This window comes from Drosophila kikkawai, chromosome 2L (assembly GCF_030179895.1).
Source record: "Drosophila kikkawai strain 14028-0561.14 chromosome 2L, DkikHiC1v2, whole genome shotgun sequence".
In the NCBI taxonomy this organism is placed as follows: domain Eukaryota; kingdom Metazoa; phylum Arthropoda; class Insecta; order Diptera; family Drosophilidae; genus Drosophila; species Drosophila kikkawai.
In genome coordinates, this window is record NC_091728.1 from 2,977,180 (window position 1) to 2,993,517 (window position 16,338).

The 16,338-nt window shown below is 39.5% G+C and overlaps 1 protein-coding gene and 1 long non-coding RNA gene across 2 annotated transcripts in view; one reads left to right on the forward strand and one right to left on the reverse strand.

Moving 5' to 3' along the window:
* Window positions 1-16,338, forward strand: part of LOC108086093 (uncharacterized) — an 87,488-nt gene that overhangs the window by 45,435 nt on the left and 25,715 nt on the right. The window lies entirely within an intron of this gene.
* Window positions 10,148-13,127, reverse strand: odd (odd skipped). Its single transcript, XM_017183029.3, has 2 exons — window positions 12,448-13,127; window positions 10,148-12,092 (listed from the first exon to the last, which is right to left on the reverse strand). Exons 1-2 carry the CDS (start codon window positions 12,518-12,520, stop codon window positions 10,957-10,959), a joined length of 1,209 nt encoding a protein of 402 aa, XP_017038518.1. The 5' UTR covers window positions 12,521-13,127; the 3' UTR covers window positions 10,148-10,956.

A 16,338-nucleotide genomic window follows, 5' to 3' on the forward strand; every position in this document is an offset into this window, starting at 1 on the left:
AAGATTTTTGTAGTTTTTTTTTTTACCTATAACTTGCGACTTTGAACCAACCAGTTGCTGATCCTCGATCAGCGATCGGTGCGGCTTCCTCGGAGGGGTAAACGAGGGGGTCGGACGTCGGCTGGCTGGTGCTCCAAACCATAAATGCGCTCCGTGGGAAATGGCGTGTGCCCTCGAGGCGTGTGCCGACCAATTTGACTCCTCGCGAACTGGAAAAAATACGAAGGTAATAATTCACGAAAAAAATATTTGTAGAAACCTTGCATGGGAACAATCGAGGCAGTCAGCCAGCCAGCCAGCGAGCGAGCGTTGGACGTTGATTTCTTGAAAAGCGTTCGGTTCCGTGGGTCCCCGTCCAGGAACCAGCTTTATGCGAGCATATATATCCATATACATATCTGTATATATCTGTGAGAGTCGGGGGGGTTACGTGTATATATGTTGCGGCTGCTGCTGCTGCTGCTGCAGGAGAGAGAAAAAATGCCGAAGGTGGAGCCAGCCAGCCAGCCAGCCTGCTCTGGGGCGTGGGCTGAAGAAGCTCCTCCAACTACACTCCCAACGCAAATTACGTGTATCGAGCGGTCTTTTGCCATTGTTTTTGGGGGTCTTTTTCTGTTAAGGGGGTACGTTCTGGTTTCCAATATCGCCTAATTTAGGGGAATTTCGAAATTATTTTTTATATACATATATAAAAAATTAATTTTTTTGAAAGACATTTCTGCTTCTACTTATCAAGAAATTAAAATGTAAGGGATAAGGTAATATTTTCTTTAAAACAAAGCTTTACCTAAACTCATTTTAATATTTCAAAATATTCTTTATATAAATTTATTATTATTTTTCCAATCCTTATATTTTTTTCCAAATTCCTTATATTTTTTTTTTAATTCCTAAGCTTGATTTCAAGGCATTTTGGTTGACCCTCTGCTGGACACACACTTGTCTCGTCTCGACTGACTACCAAAAGCTCATTGCCACGCCAAGTTTGGCGCTCAACACGCCCCCGTTTATGTCCCAAAACAGAAATATGCGCTCCTCCCCGAGCTCCTCCCCGAGCTCCTCCGCAAACCAAAAAAACCCTTGGCCCGCCCTTAACCCCCTCGTGCCGCCCAAAAAGTCAGCCAAAAGTCAGCCACTGACTAAGTGCGAATCTGTGGCGCAATCAGTTGACCGCAAGTCACCGCCGTTCCCCCTGTTGCTGGCATAGTTTCTGAATTTATTTCACCAGTTTCCGAGTTCGAGTCGAAGTCGGAGTCGGAGTCCAAGTCCCGACCCCAAAAGTCGGTTCACGACCACGTCCCTCCAGCTCCACTGATGCGGCGGCGGCTGCTGATGATGATGGCGGCGGCGGTGGTGCTGTTGCCACTGCGAGGCTGGAGCTGCGGCAAAGTGGCTGCCGGTAAAGAAGGCGAGTAGGTGGATCGTACGTTTGCTTACTAACTGCCGTGGTCAAAATGTTTATCAACTTTAATATTAAATTGTATGCCCCGGCCAAAGCGGGCACCGAGGCGAGAGACCCCTTGAAGGTTCAGGGATGGAGCTTGGAGGCGAGGTTAAAGGAAAGAAGGATGTTTGAAAATTATTGAAACTAAATTTAATGATTTGTTTCTGACTTAACTTATTATATTATATAATAAATAAATTTTAAATATATTTTAAAACATTTCAAAAATGTTTTTTTTTTTAATGTAAATAATATTTACTAAATATTCTTTAATTAAAGAAAAGCGTTGAAAACGGCAAGGATTTAATCATTTTTTTCGTTTAAAAACTTTACATACTTTACAAACTTTAAAAACTTTACATATAAAATTTTCGAATGAGATTTAATTGAAATTAGGCTGATTTTTTCAAAGTTATCCTTTAATTATTCATATTTAAATATGATAATATATTAAAAATAATTTATTTTATTTAAATTTATATTTCAAAGCCTGGTTTTTTACCCAACTCCGCTCCTGTATGGCAGCTTACACTCTGACCGGTCATGGGCGACCTGAAAAAGCAGGGGCGTAGTGCGGCGGTCAGCCGAGAGGGGCGGGGAGGGCAAAAAGGGGGGTTTGTCCTGCCATAAAGCAAGCCGCTGCCTACCGAGCAATCAGATGTGTTGTACTGCCCCCATCACCCACCCCTTCCCGTGAGTCAGGGCCCTATCCCCAGTCGCCCTCAGTCTCGACTCCAACTCCATCTCCAAGTCCAAGTCCCAGCCGGTCAGCAGCCGGTCAGAGGCACTCCTCTAGCCCCTTAATCCTCCCCCTATGGCACGCCTCCACTGCACTGAAAATGCACTGGAAAGAATTTAGGTTTTATATTTAGAAAGTTATACCATTTAGTAATTGATTTGATTTTTACGAAAGGAAATTGTAAATTTAAAAACAACACAGCTAGCTTGATCTCTGGTCCACAAAAATCTGTTTCTATAGTATATATTTATCTAAAATATTTCTAAAATATTTTGAAACCCCACTTTCTTTCTCTATGTGTAGCCCAACTCGAACTCAACTGCGGCCTGCTCCGCGTGCAGCGTTCGTGCTTCAGATGGCCGGCGGCGAAATTTGTCGCACGTTGAGTATTTTTAAACCATGAGAAAATCCTTTGGCGCTAATAGCCCGAATTCCTTGTGCTTAACATAAAAATCGCCTCTTGTACCCACTACATCATGCAATATGGTCTTGAAATTAGTTTGGCGAATTGGCCAACCCGAGAGAGAAGGCGAGAACGAAGGCAAGGGAATTACGTTTATTTTTCTGCATATGTAAAAGTGGCGGTGGGGATGGATTTTTTTCTCTGTCTACTTTTTATTTTTTTTTATTGGTCATTCCCATTCCCATAATAATCATGTGAAAATGGCCAACGAACGGTTCTTCTCCCAGCAGCAACATCTCGCGCAAATCTATTCAGACAATTCTTTTTCTAGCCGCGGGTCTCATTCATATTTATATGCAGGAGATCAATGGATTTTTTATATTATTATTTCGCGGCGTTTGGGAACTTTATGGGAATTATTGGATTTCATTCATATTTGGAATAGATTTTTAGAGGATTTTTTTTGTGAATGAAAGAGAGATTTTAATGATGGTTTTGTGATAGGTTTTTGGGTTAAAAGAAAAGAGTACGAATTTTTAAGAATAAAATTATAAATTCAAGGTTTATTAATATGAGAAAGTGATTTTTTTTTTTGTTTAGAATTTATTTTGTTTTAAATATTTTATATATAAATTTTATTTCAAATTATTTATATTATTATTTAAAGAAAATATAAGAAATAACTTTAGGTGAAGGTATTTATTTCAGTTTTATTCAAGTTAAAACTATGATTTTGTTAGGGAAACAAGCTACAAATTGAATTTAATCCTTAAATATCCCTTAAAAATAATATTTATATAATACTTATATAGTTTAATTTACATTTAAATTACATTTCATTCATTATACATTTTCTAGAATTATTTTTAACTTACATTTAAATTACATTTTATTTAATAGACATTTCCTAAAATTATTTTTAAAGTAATAAGTTTAATTCAACACTTTAAAATCAACTTTCTTCCAAAGATCCCCCCTCCTCAATCCCAAAAAAAAAGCACTTAAGTTCAAAATTTTGTGGCAAATTTTCAACGCTCTTCAATCAATCGGCGGATAATTACCATATCATAATGATCTCACATCTCCACCCCGATTCCGATTCCTCCGATTGCGATTGCGACACCGCCACTCGCGTATCTCTCGTCCGTATTGTTGTTAACAAATTAACGTAGAAAGCTCAACGAACCCAATGATCGCTCAGCGGGTATGCTGGGGCACCCACCCAAAATAACAACAACAACAACAAAAATACACATAAAAAATAAAAACAAAAACACTGAAAGACTGAATAAAAAACAAAAAATAAAGAAGGCACCTAACTAAAAACCCACCGACACTGTCGATGGATGATGACGAGGCATCGACGAGGCTTTGACTTTGATGCCCAGGGACACCCCGGTGAGCCAGGCTCTCTTGGATGCATCTCATCTGGCCAGTGGAGGGCTGAAGGAGTGATATAGCCCAGCTGAATCTTAGCCAGAAAACCAGGTCTTACAGTGGGAATAAAAATGTTGAAATGTTTTAAAGGAGAAGTGATGGTTTTTAGAAGGTTTTATTATTAGATTATATTCTGGGAAATAAGAAAATAGTTTGTGTAGGATAATAAGGCTTTTGTAGTAAAATTTGTCATATAAACTATACATTTATATTATGAATAATAATATTTAAAAATTCCTTAACTAATTTGTAAAACCTTAAAGTCTTTATAGTATCTTAATTATTTTACTAATTAAAGATTAATTTATCTTAAATGTATTCAGTTATCTTTAAGCTTAATAAATGAACTATTTTTTATTACTTTAATCACCCCATTTTCTCTCAGTGCCCAATCCCGCCGTGGAGTGCATGTCAGAGGCATGTAAATGTGTAGAAACATAATTTGTAGGCACGTACACTGGGCAAACGCCAACGCCAATTGAGATTCTCTCAGGTTGAAGTTCAGGGGGTGCGGGAACCAACATATGTAAATGTCGGGGCGTTAAATCGGTGCATAGACGAGGAAGAGTATAGTGTACCCCCGAAAACCCCCCCTTTGAAAAGTTGCCCATTTATGGGATATGAAATATCGCCTGGGGGCCCCAAAGATGATCATTGTTCGGAACTCGGAAGATCTCTGTAGAGCTCCATGTGAACCCACTGGGATATTCGGATTCGGATTGTAGGTGTTCTGTTCGATTCTCCCTGAAAAGATTCCCCATTCAGATGATTAATGATGCTAAAACAGCGACGGCGGCAAAGGAATTTCAACATAACTACTTTGTGCCTCGGATACAAATCGTTATTACACATTAAATGTTCCCAGTGAGTGGTTAATCAACAGCCCGAGAGTGAGGGGTTTTTTTTTCAGGGTCAGGGTTTGGCTTTGGCTTTTGGGTTTTGGTTTTTTTTGTTGGTTGCGCGGGTGTACCGCTTTTGAACTGCTGAACTGAACTGCCAGCGTCTGTAAATCAATTGAAAATAATTTGTTACTTTTAATAATAAGTGAAAGAAGCTGTGCGAGCTTGCCCATGGTTTCGGAGGAGGAGGAGGTGGAGATGGAGAGGATTGGGAGATCCCGGAGAGCGTGGGCTTACGGCTTGGGAACTCTGTCGGGATTTTGGGGGGAACCTGCCTGGGCTTGTAATTGATCATGTGTTTTGTCCGCTTTTCCCTTTGGCAATCCCAGTGTTGTTTGCGTGTCTCAAGGCACAAACAAATAAACAAATAAACATTGAGACCAGGAGACCAGAGAGAGACCATTGACTGCTGTTGTTGTGCCATAATCGATGAAATCAATCGATCAAAGCTGGCTAGCAGATCAACCAGGAGCGTAGTTAAAAAGAGGGGGAACCTCAAAGTAGGGTGACAAAAAAGTGCCAAAGAAATGACAAAGAAATGACAAAGAAATAAAAAATAATTTGGGCATACAAAGGTGGTTTAAGTAGGTAACTACTTAGAATTTAAATATATAATATATATAAACATTAATAAATATATAAATAAGATGCGTAACGCCTTACAGGCTGAGTCAGGGCTCTCTTTGTTGAAAATCCATATTGAAAATGAATGAAAATGAAATTCTATAGGGAATTTAAATGTATTAGCATCTTATGCATTTATATAATCCTTAGCTAAACCCCATGTTTTCTTTCTTTTTCTTTTCAATTTAACCCCCTTTTCTAAACCCACACCCCTGCCCCTAGCCTTGTTTTCACTTTTCTTAATCGAATTTGCTGCCAGAGCCACTTGAGAATGAATAATGGGAGGGATATACATATGCATCATAACGAGAGCCAAGAACTCGGACTCGCCTCTAGTTAGGTGGTCCATGACTCAAGTCCCATCATCATTCGGTTTTAGTCATTTTCCTTCTACCCAAAAAAAAAAAAAACAGAAAAAAATAAAAGCTTTTTTTTCTGAGCGCCACATGTCGTCGATTCCTTGTAATCCCACAATGTGGGAATTATATTCCCTCTGTGAGCCCGCAGAAGATCCTGCTTAGGAGCGCGGAGCCTCTTATAATGTCTTATTTATATCGGATTATGGCCATCACACCATTGGCCCTGTTGTTGTGTGTGGCCAACACACAAAGCCAAGGCGGGCGCATTAAAATGTCAAACGAACGGAGGATGAAATAATAAAAAATAAAACAGACAGTGGACAAGTGGAAAACAAACAAACAAAAGAGTTGTCAAGAGAGAGGGAAAGAAAGACCATGGAAGATTGGTCAGACACTAACTAACTTGATATCACCTTTATACCCCGGTAATTCAATTAGGTTCTCTTCCCAAAAAACCCATATGGGAGGTCCCTCTGAGGTGTCGTGTCTGTCCATGGAATTGATCGCTCTCTTAGCTTCAATTTTCTTCTTTTTTTCGGGGCTAACCAAACCAATTTTCCTACCCAAACTGATTTGTGCCCGGTGATAAATTCAGCAACCTAATTGACAGCAGCAGCAGCAGCAGTGTGCCTTGTCCCTGGTCCCTGTCTCCTGGGTTCTTCGAGGGTCTCCGGATTCGATTTCCACTTCTAGGTGTCAATTAATGCTTTGGCTCTGCCCAGATTGAGCCCTTTCGATAAGGCCGGGAAAAAGTCAGGACAGGTCGAAGGAAATCATCTACTCAGGTGATTAAATTGTTAGTGGAAGAAACACTCAGAGAAATGAGTGTGTAAATAGGTTAAAAGTTAGATTTTATGTAGGGTTTTGGGTAAAAAAAAAGGAGTTTCAAAATATTATTTTAGGCACTTTCTTAAATTTTATAACATTTTTAAAATATTTACTATTTAAAGAAAGTTTTTTATTTATTTTTCTATTAAAAAAAAATTGTATTAAATATGTTTTAGGAGCTTAACTTTTAACTAAATATCTTAATAAAAACCCGTACTTTTTTACTAATTTTTTTTCATATAATTATTATAATTTTTTCTCTATTTTATCACTCCTAGTTTCCCTCAGTGCCCTTTCCCAAACCCAGTTGCTTTTGTGTTACGGTTGAGATTGAGATTTTCGATTTAGCCCCTAAGTAAGTTATATATTTAAAACACCTTTTTAGGCAAAACAAAAGTGTCAAAATAGTCAATCGATAGCGGCGACGCGTCGGCCATAAAAACGAACACCCAGAGCGACTTCTCCCTCCTCGGCTCGACAAGTGCTTAGATCGTAGCTGGTGAGTATCTCAGTATCTAAGTATCTGAGTATCTTCGTTTTCCCCACCCCTTCCACTGTCTGTGGAGTGTAAGTGTAGGCGCTTGTCAGCCCAGTTTTTCCGAGTTCTTTTCCTTAAGTAACTACGCTTGTAGAGTGCAATTAGGCTGCGACATTGTGACACATGCAACTACTGTGCGCCACACAGTCAACATTATTCAAGGGGTGTGAGTTTGAGTGCGAGTGTATCAAGTGCTCGAAGAACGCCCAGCAAAAAGGGGGGCTTAAATAATACAGAATAGGAAATATATATGTGAAGAGGATTGTTTTTTTATGGGGAATGTGATATGAAATATTTGTGTGTCTCATGCAGAGTGGTTTTTTGCACGAGTACTTGGTAACCATAAAAAGTTTTGATAAGAGATAATGGGTATGATTCATGGTAGTTTCTTTGATTCGAAATATTTATTAATGAAATAAGAATGGAATCAAAGAGTAAAAATACATAAATATCCCTAAGGTTCTCCCAAGTTCACCTCTAAAAAAATTCCTAAATAAAACCCTTGAATTTATTTGAAATCTAAAAGTTATTTAAGATAAAGAAACCCATCATATAGTATGCTCCAAGTAACCATTGCTTGCCAAGCACCATCATTCACCAATTATTATTATTCTTACCAATTATATGTATGTTCCCTGAAAGCCTGGCTAGAAATGGAACTGGTGAAGTGGCAATGCCGCGATGTGTCGGCGCATATCAAAAACCACTTCCAAAAGCTGACAATCTAGACAATGTACAATTACGAGAGACAAGTTTCCTTCAGTTTTTTTTTTTTAGTTTTCAACATTTTTTTCTTGGGCTTGGCTCACTTGACAACTTTTGTGTGCGAGTTTGTGTAGTTTTCAAGTTATGTTACGGCGGTAATGCTGTCATCATCATCATCATCATCATTATGATTGGGCATCCCAAGAGTGTGTGGTGTTGTGTGGTGTGGTGTGTCTTGTCAGCGGCCATTTTAAGCGTGTCCTCGATTCGATACGAAGCCGAAAATTGATTTGCAACGTTTTAATTGGACACCTCTCTCCCTCTCAGACTTTACTGGGTGGTCTCTCCCTCTCCTCTCAACAAACAAGGCCAAGTGCGAACGTGTTTCGGGACAATGGCCAGTGTCCTGTGGATCCTTGTCTTCCCCAGGGGCAGCTCATTAAAATTGCATGCTCGGTAGGAGCCAAAAAAAGTACGATACTGTGCCCCTGTGTCAGTAAATGGCTCACTTTTGGCAGGCGACTTTATTCCAGCACGTCCCAGCCCACTAGAATTTACAATGGCCAGGACATTGGCCGCAGGATACGAGTGAGCTGGCCACCCTAGTTGCGGAACCGATATGTTTAATTGTGGCCCAAAAAAAAAAGGACACAACCCCATGCAGACACAACACACCTATCAATCTCAGGCACAGGAAGAAGCAGCCTCGAAGGATCCTCGCCTGGCAACCCGCTGGGACTTTCACAAAATATTTTGGTTGTACGCAGTGCAATTATAGGGACACAAGGTGTGCCTGTGTGTGTGTGTAGGCGACTGCCTGCGGTGAAGTGTTGCAAAACACACAGACACATACACAGGTCCTACGGTTGACCGAGCGACCAACCAAATCTGGATAGATAAGGTCCCGAATCCTGTCCAAGATCTTGCTGAGCCTTCTGGCCAAAACCCACAGCAGGGGAGACACTGTCCTAGGCCCCGAAGGGGGCGCGTCCCGGATACTTGTCAGGTCTAGGATTCTTGGCCAAAAAAAAGGAAACCCAAATGTAGACATCAATTGGCGAATATACGTTGGCCTTTCCTTTCTTATATTTTTTTGAAAACAAAACAAAATCAAAGCCAAGAGACAAAGAAACCCAAACAAACACCAAGTGTCATCAAGGTGGAGGAGTCAGAGAAAATGGTAATGGAAATTGTGGAAAATCGAGCAGCAAATGAGGCAGATGTAGACCTTATAATGCGGGCTCCCCCTGGTGTGACCTCAGGCCTCAATTAAAGACAATTCTATGGTTGATTTTCAAACGAAACAAAGATCACAATCTAAAATTGACAGTTCATAGGAAGAAGCGTGCTCTGGAGAAATGGCAAAGGAATATACAGAGGTATCTAAAATAATGGAAAACCTCAAAATATAAGACCTATTTCAAAGCCCATTTGGCACGTTCCTGAAACTATTTCACAAGAAGAAGCCACCATAAATATTCCAAAAGACCACACCTTTTCAAAATTTCCAAAAACACAAAACCAAAACGAAATCGAGATCAAGTCAGTAACTTAATTCAATTTGATTTCATAAATTAACTTTTGCGACAGTTGTGGCCTTTTTTAAGGCGACTTCTGCTTACTTAATCGGCGCAACCTGAAAAAATTAATAGAGCTGCTTTAAAAATTCACAAAAAATGTAGATTTTCATATAATAAAACCTGAGTTATGCCAATGGTTAATAAATTTTGACAGCTGCTGTTTGATGGGCAACACTTATGGCCAAATGGGGATATTGGTAACGAAAATGAGTTATTTTGGCAGCGTGAAGTAGCCAAGAAAACGTGGGTGTTTTGGCCTAGAGATAATCTAGATTGTTGAAGATTAAAAAGATTAATATTTCCTGATTTAAAAAGAGTTGAAAATTTATAAAACGAAAGATAAAGAAACATTCACCTAGTAAAATGTTTTATAAACAATTTTTATAAGCAAAGAATATTTTAAAAAAATGTTTAAATGTATAAAAAATATAATAAAGAACAAGAAACTTTTACCTAGTAAAATATTTCATAGAACTTTTTTCATAAGCCTGGAATTTTATTAAAAATTTACAAAGAAATCTCCCAAAAATATACCCTTCCCTTTAAAGAAAAGTCTTTTTTACATTTCAGTTTGAAAATTTATTTTCTATTTTATATATTTATATATTTTATGCACATCTTCTATATACAGACTAAAGACTATAATGAGATCGTTGTATCTTTGTGCCAAGTCACAAGTTTCGTTTTCATTTTAAAATCAATGACACTCTATCAAGTTGTTCTTTTAACATTAAACAATCCTTAGATTGATTTGTTTTATTCAAGTGTAATTTGTGAACTATTACAACTATTAAACTATAAATAATTATATAAATACAATAATTATTAAAACAGTCTTTCTTCAATAACCAAGTTGGGCTTGAGGTTTTGTATGTCTCTGGGTTTAGTTTTTAGTTTTGATTTGATTGAACTATGGGAAACATAACATTTACAAACTATAAGGTACAATAATAATAATAATAATAATAATAGTTATAGTATAGTTTACAATTATATTTAGGATTTTATTTAGTTTACAATTGTGTATGTGTTTTGGAATTGTGTTTTTTGTTTGTCTTCCTTGTGTAGGATACTTTCTTTTCTCCCTGGATTTTCATCAGGTTTTTCCCTCTGCTATTTGGACTTTGGCATTTGTTTAAATTTTCTTCTTTCTTTTTTTATGCAATAATTAATTGCACGGCGGATGACTGACTGTTCGACTACAGCTACTTCTCACTGGGGCTGCGCTTTGTGCTGCTGCTGCTGCTGCTGGCGAGGCTTTAGCGGTTTCCACCTTTGGCCAGCTTTCGACTCGGTTTTCCATTCCAGGCATTTCCCATGCCTGGCGGCGTCGACGATACTCTCTGAATCTCTCTCAACAGAAACCAGGTTGTGTTGGGTTTTCGAGCTCTCCTAACAATCTATCTGCTCATGATCTCGTCAATGGTGAAGCCCAGCATTCTCTTGGGCTTCTCGGAGACCGAAACAGAGACAGTGGAGGAGGTAGATGAGGAGGAAGAGAGATCCAGGACGGGCAGGTGCTGTTGTTGTGCCAAGTTCTCAGGTTGAGGCGAACTCAATGCCTGGCTTGGCACATTGGTGGTGGAAGCCACCTCCTTGGTGCTCTGCTCGCTGTGACTCTGCAGGTGACTCTTTAGGTTAGCCCTCTGGTTGAAGCTTCTCTGGCAGATGGGACACTTGTGGGGACCCTCCTCCAAGTGGGTAACCTTGTGCACAGCCAAAGTACGCGACTGACAGAAACCCTTGCCGCAATCGCTGCACTTGAAGGGCTTGTCCTTGGAGTGAATGTAGCGATGATCCCGGAGGTGATCCTGCCGCCGGAAGGCCTTGCCGCAGATATCGCAGGAGTAGGGACGCTCATCGGTGTGGGTTCGCTCGTGGATCAAAAGGTTGTAGGACTTGGTGAACTGCCGATTGCAGTACTTGCAGATGAACTGCTTCTTTGGCCGACTGCTACCAGTTCCAGCTCCTGCTGGTGCTCCACTGGAGCCACTCAGCTTCAGGCCGGGCATGGCTCCAAAGTGGCGACCCACAACGGCGGCATGGAGGGTGTGCAGACCAGCGGGATAGGGACGAACATGGTGGGGATGATGCGCATGATGGGGATGATGGGGATGCCCATGGTGTCCATGATGGCCATGGTGAGGATGCTGCTGCTGCTGTTGCTGCTGCTGATGCTGCTGGTAGAGAGCTGCATTGCGGATCCAATGGTTCACCAGCTGCTGATGCACGGCCACGGGATCGGCGGGGCTGCCGGGATAAACTGGATACTGAGCCGGATGTTGCTGCTGCTGCATCTGCAGCCAGAGGCGATGTTGCTGCTGCTGCTGCTGTTGTTGCTGTTGCTGCTGCTGCTGTTGCTGCTGGTAGTGGGCCATGTGTCGCATGTGCAGCTGGGTGGCCACCGCCTCCTCATTGATTGCAGGATGGACTCGCCGCAGTGGCTCCTCGGTGGGCGTGTGCGGTGGCGTCAGCATTGGAGAGAGACTCGTTTCGCGCTCCTCCTTGATCACTATGAAATCCTCCTCAGCAAAGTCTAAAAAATAATTGAGAAAAATAATGTAAAATTAGTTGGGAGTTAAAGGAGAATTTTATATAAATTTAAAACTACATTTGAGAGTGATAGTTTGCAGTAAAATAAATATTTGTAATTAAACCTTGATTTTTATTTGTAAGATTTTTCAGAAAATTGCTTTAAAATGGCTTTTGAAATGTTAAAAGTATTTTATTTTATTTAAAAAATGTTTCTTTAAATTTCTTTAAATATTTCTTATTAAAAACCACACAAAAATCCAAAGTAATAATCCATTTAGCCGTCGGCATTTGTTCACTTTTTATTCCCTGTATCTTTTCCCCGAGTATCTAACAGATATTGTATCTGGTAAACGCACCTTGTTCTCCGCTTAAGTTGAGCTCGTCGTCCACGGTTATGTTGCTGATGGGCGAGGCCGATGTGGAAGACATTGCACTTGTCTGGTTTATTTTTTGGTTATATTTTGGTAGTTGATATTCTTTCTTTCTTTTTTTGTATCTCAAAAACTGCACTTTTGTTGTTGGCTTTGGCACTTGTGTATCTATATATCTGCGTAAATTTGTATCTGTGGGATTGTAGCGCTCTTATGAATTGCGACGTGCCTCGGACAACGTCTCGACACAAACTGAATTCGTTTGCCGTTGGCCGCTCTCCGACTCAAAATGTTGAAAATATCGAGTGTGTGTGTTGCTCTCTCTTGTCCTGCTATCTCTTTCTTTGGTGTATTCCTTTCTCTCTTTATTTTTTTGAGTGACTTGAGCTGCTGAGGGTACGTGGCTGCTGCTGCTGCTTCTGCTGCTGCTGCTGCTGATGTGTTGCTGCCGGGAGTAGCGCTCGTTAATAACTGACTGCAACCGGTGACGCTCGGACCCGTTTTTGTGAACCGCCCGAGAAGTGCAGAGGAGAGGGGTGATGAAGAGAGGACTGGAGAGGGAGCTGCCTGGTCCGGACCAACGGCAGCTGGGCCTTTTCGGCTGGGGTGGTTGTCGCACTTGGAAATGGCAGATACGTCCACGCCTACCTGCTGCCATACGGAGCTCTGCGATTGGTGGTTGCCTTTCAGCAGTATCTGTATCTGCTGTAGCTGTATCTCTCTTTTGGGTTTTTGGCTTTTTCCGTAAACAAGCGGAAGCCTTGGATATTGTTGGTGTTGCCCGGGTGTTGCCTCTGTTGCTGCTGCCGTAGTTGCTGCTGCTGCTGCCGCCGAAGTTGCTGCCTGCCGCCTGCTGCTGCTGCTGCTGCCGGTGCTGCTGTTGCTGGTGTTGCTCCTGGACCAATCCCACCCAGGCGCATGTGCCACATGCATATCCCTTGGCACAGCTGCCAACTCCACCCTGCTGTCCTTCTGCGCCCCAGGATATTGTAATCTATTGTCCCTTTGCCCGCATGTCTCCCTTCTGCCCTGTGATTCGTTTTCACTTAAATTTTAATTTGCAATTGCAAATCAGTATTTTTTTTACACTTTAATCTGGAAATTCAATTAGTCGCTTCAAAGCGTTTTGCCTGGAAAATTGTAATTTTCCCATTTTGTGGGAAATCAAACGGGGAAAATGATTGATTTTTTGGGCCGGAAAGGGTTGCTTCCTGGCGCAGGATATGCCAGCCATATTTTACATTAATAAAGACGGGGCTTTATTTCATTTTAATGCGGTATTTATGGACTTATTATTGGTATCCTTTGAGTTTTTTTCGAGATTTTAATATAATTTATGCAGTAAATTGAAATGGAAAATAATATATTTAAAATGTTATTTTATTTTTTCTCAAGAAGAGTATGCATTAAAAAATTTATGGTAGTACTTAGTTATTGTTAAATTAATTTTTTATGCTCCAATTGAGTTTTAAAATGTGTAAACTTAATTTTGAAGCAGTTTAGCTAGGCATAAACTATTTCAATTTAATTTCTAGAGTTTCTGGTTTGAATTTTTAATACTTACAGTAAACTTTTCTATTTTTAAAACTCATATTCAAACAGACAGGCTTGTCAAATCATCTTTTATGAGTTTTTCACTTGTAAATGTTTCATGCTACTCACCTGGTTGATCTTTTAATCAACTGTAATTGAATTCTAGGGCAGACAGGTGCCTTTTTTAAATGGAAATTTTCTTAAGACACCTTGAAAAAAGTGGGAAATATAATAATTAATTATTTAATATTTATTTATATTTCCCAAATATTTATAACATTTCACAACATTTTCCTAGTTGGATTTTCCTGATATTAAAGACACTTTTTAAATCCAATCACATGCCATATTCTTGATTTCGAAAATCTATACTCTCTCCTTTGTCCTGGATTTTCCGCACTTTAGGAAATTATAAATTTTACCTCGCAAAAAAGGGAAAATTCAAATCCCATTATCCTGCTTCCGAATCCTGTGTGCATTCCCATGACTTTGACTTGTCGACTTGGTCATAGTATTTCCGCAATGGATCTAAGCGGCTAATCCTGTGAGTTGGCAAAACAAGAAACATTCCCATTGATTTACCAGGTTTTACCAAGGATCAAGGGATACACAGGATGCACTGAGGGAGAGAGAGACTCCCTAGACTAAGCCCATTGCGACACACTTCGTCACAAAGCCAATTAAACAATATTTAGACAATAATTTAACATAAACTTTCCCAAAAGATCAAAGACGCTGATCCTGCGGGGTTTTTTTCTGCGTGTGTCTCCGGAAATATCTCTTGGATTTTTCGATCCGTTCAAACATCGGAAGGTAACTCAAAGTCGGACAGCTTTAACTCCAGTCTCTGTCTCTGTCTGTGGCGTTTCGGCCAATTGTCGCCGCTGTTGACAGCTGACAAACAGTCGGCGAACTTTTCCATTTCAAAGTGAAGTAGAACCCCTTCCAGTACTCCTGCCCCGGTAATTAACATCATGTCATAAGTGTACGAAAGCAAATAAATAAATAAATAGATAAACAACAAACACAGGCGGAGTGTGTGGAGACATGAAAGACCCAGAGCCGAATATTTCCCAGCCGTGATATATGGCACTGACTTCCTGCTTGCTCTTGGCTGGTACTAATATTATTATTATTATTATTGTTATTGCTGTCAACACATGGCCAAAAAAGGATTACGGGGAAATACACACATGTCCCCGAGCCGAGAGAGCATATATTTGCATGTGGACCAGGATCTGATCCGATCTGATCCTCTGGCTGAAAGTCACGGAAACGGAAAGATGCATAGACCATAAAAAGATGGAAAGGCCTGAAAAACTTCTTCCTGGACCTCCTCCTCTTGCACCAATAAAGAAGTCATTGCCTCCTACCATAAAGCCATAAAAAACTATAAAAACCCTCGGCCCTGCTGGCCGACATTAGTAGCCTGCCATTGTGTCCTAGGATCCTGCTAAGCGAAAAATGGAAAAAAAATACGAGTATGCGTTACAAAAATCTCAAAATGTAGAGCGTAAAAAATATAACAACGAGAGCAGAGCAAAAAAAAAGATACAACAAAAATCATCATCATAAAACGAAAAATGACAACTTATTTAGTCGCTTCTTTGGCATCATAAAAACTTTGCCTTCGCAGAAGATGGGAGACGAAGACCCTTGGTTTTTGACTCTAAGGCTCCTGGACTCTGACCCGGTTTTTAGCAATGTTTTTTTCATCGTTGCTTCTTTGTCTTACATATTTTATGGTATTTTTTTCGACGTTTCCACGAATAAAATTAGATTTTTTAGAGCAGAAAAATTGTCAAAGTCATAGGCAATAATATAATTGTTAAAATGACTTTTTAGTGGGCCATATGCCCAGAGGTTGCCTTTTGCATTTTCTTTTCCACTAAAAACTAGGTTTTGTTGAGGGGGAAAACTAAGGCGAATTTTTTCAAGTATTTTTGACCTTCACTTTTAAGGGAAATCTGTGAATTTTCCAGGGAAGTAGAAGCTACTATCGAGAAGCTACTGAAGGAAGTTATTCGGGGAATTGATAATTATATAGATATTTTATTCATTATTTTTTAGAAAATACATTTTGGTATGCTTATTTTTTGTCTGATTTATTTCGTAGCAAAAACTTGGGTATTTATTTATTTAATATAGTTTTTCAATAATTTAATGCAAGAATTTTTAATTGATTTTTAATTAATATTCCTTAATTTATTTTAATTAATATTCTTAAATTTAATTTAATAAACATTCATTAATTTATTTTAATTAATATTCCTAAATTTAATTTAATTAACATTCCTTAATTTAACTTAATTAATATTCCTAAATTAATTTTAATAGTTCTGA

What these genes read in the sequence shown, in the direction of transcription:
- odd (XM_017183029.3), bottom strand. Translation starts at nt 12,520, where the DNA reads ATGTCTTCCACATCGGCCTCGCCCATCAGCAACATAACCGTGGACGAC. An exon ending in CAACTTAAGCGGAGAACAAG is followed by an intron (nt 12,093 to 12,447) that starts GTGCGTTTACCA and finishes ATTATTTTTTAG; the next exon opens with ACTTTGCTGAGGAGGATTTC.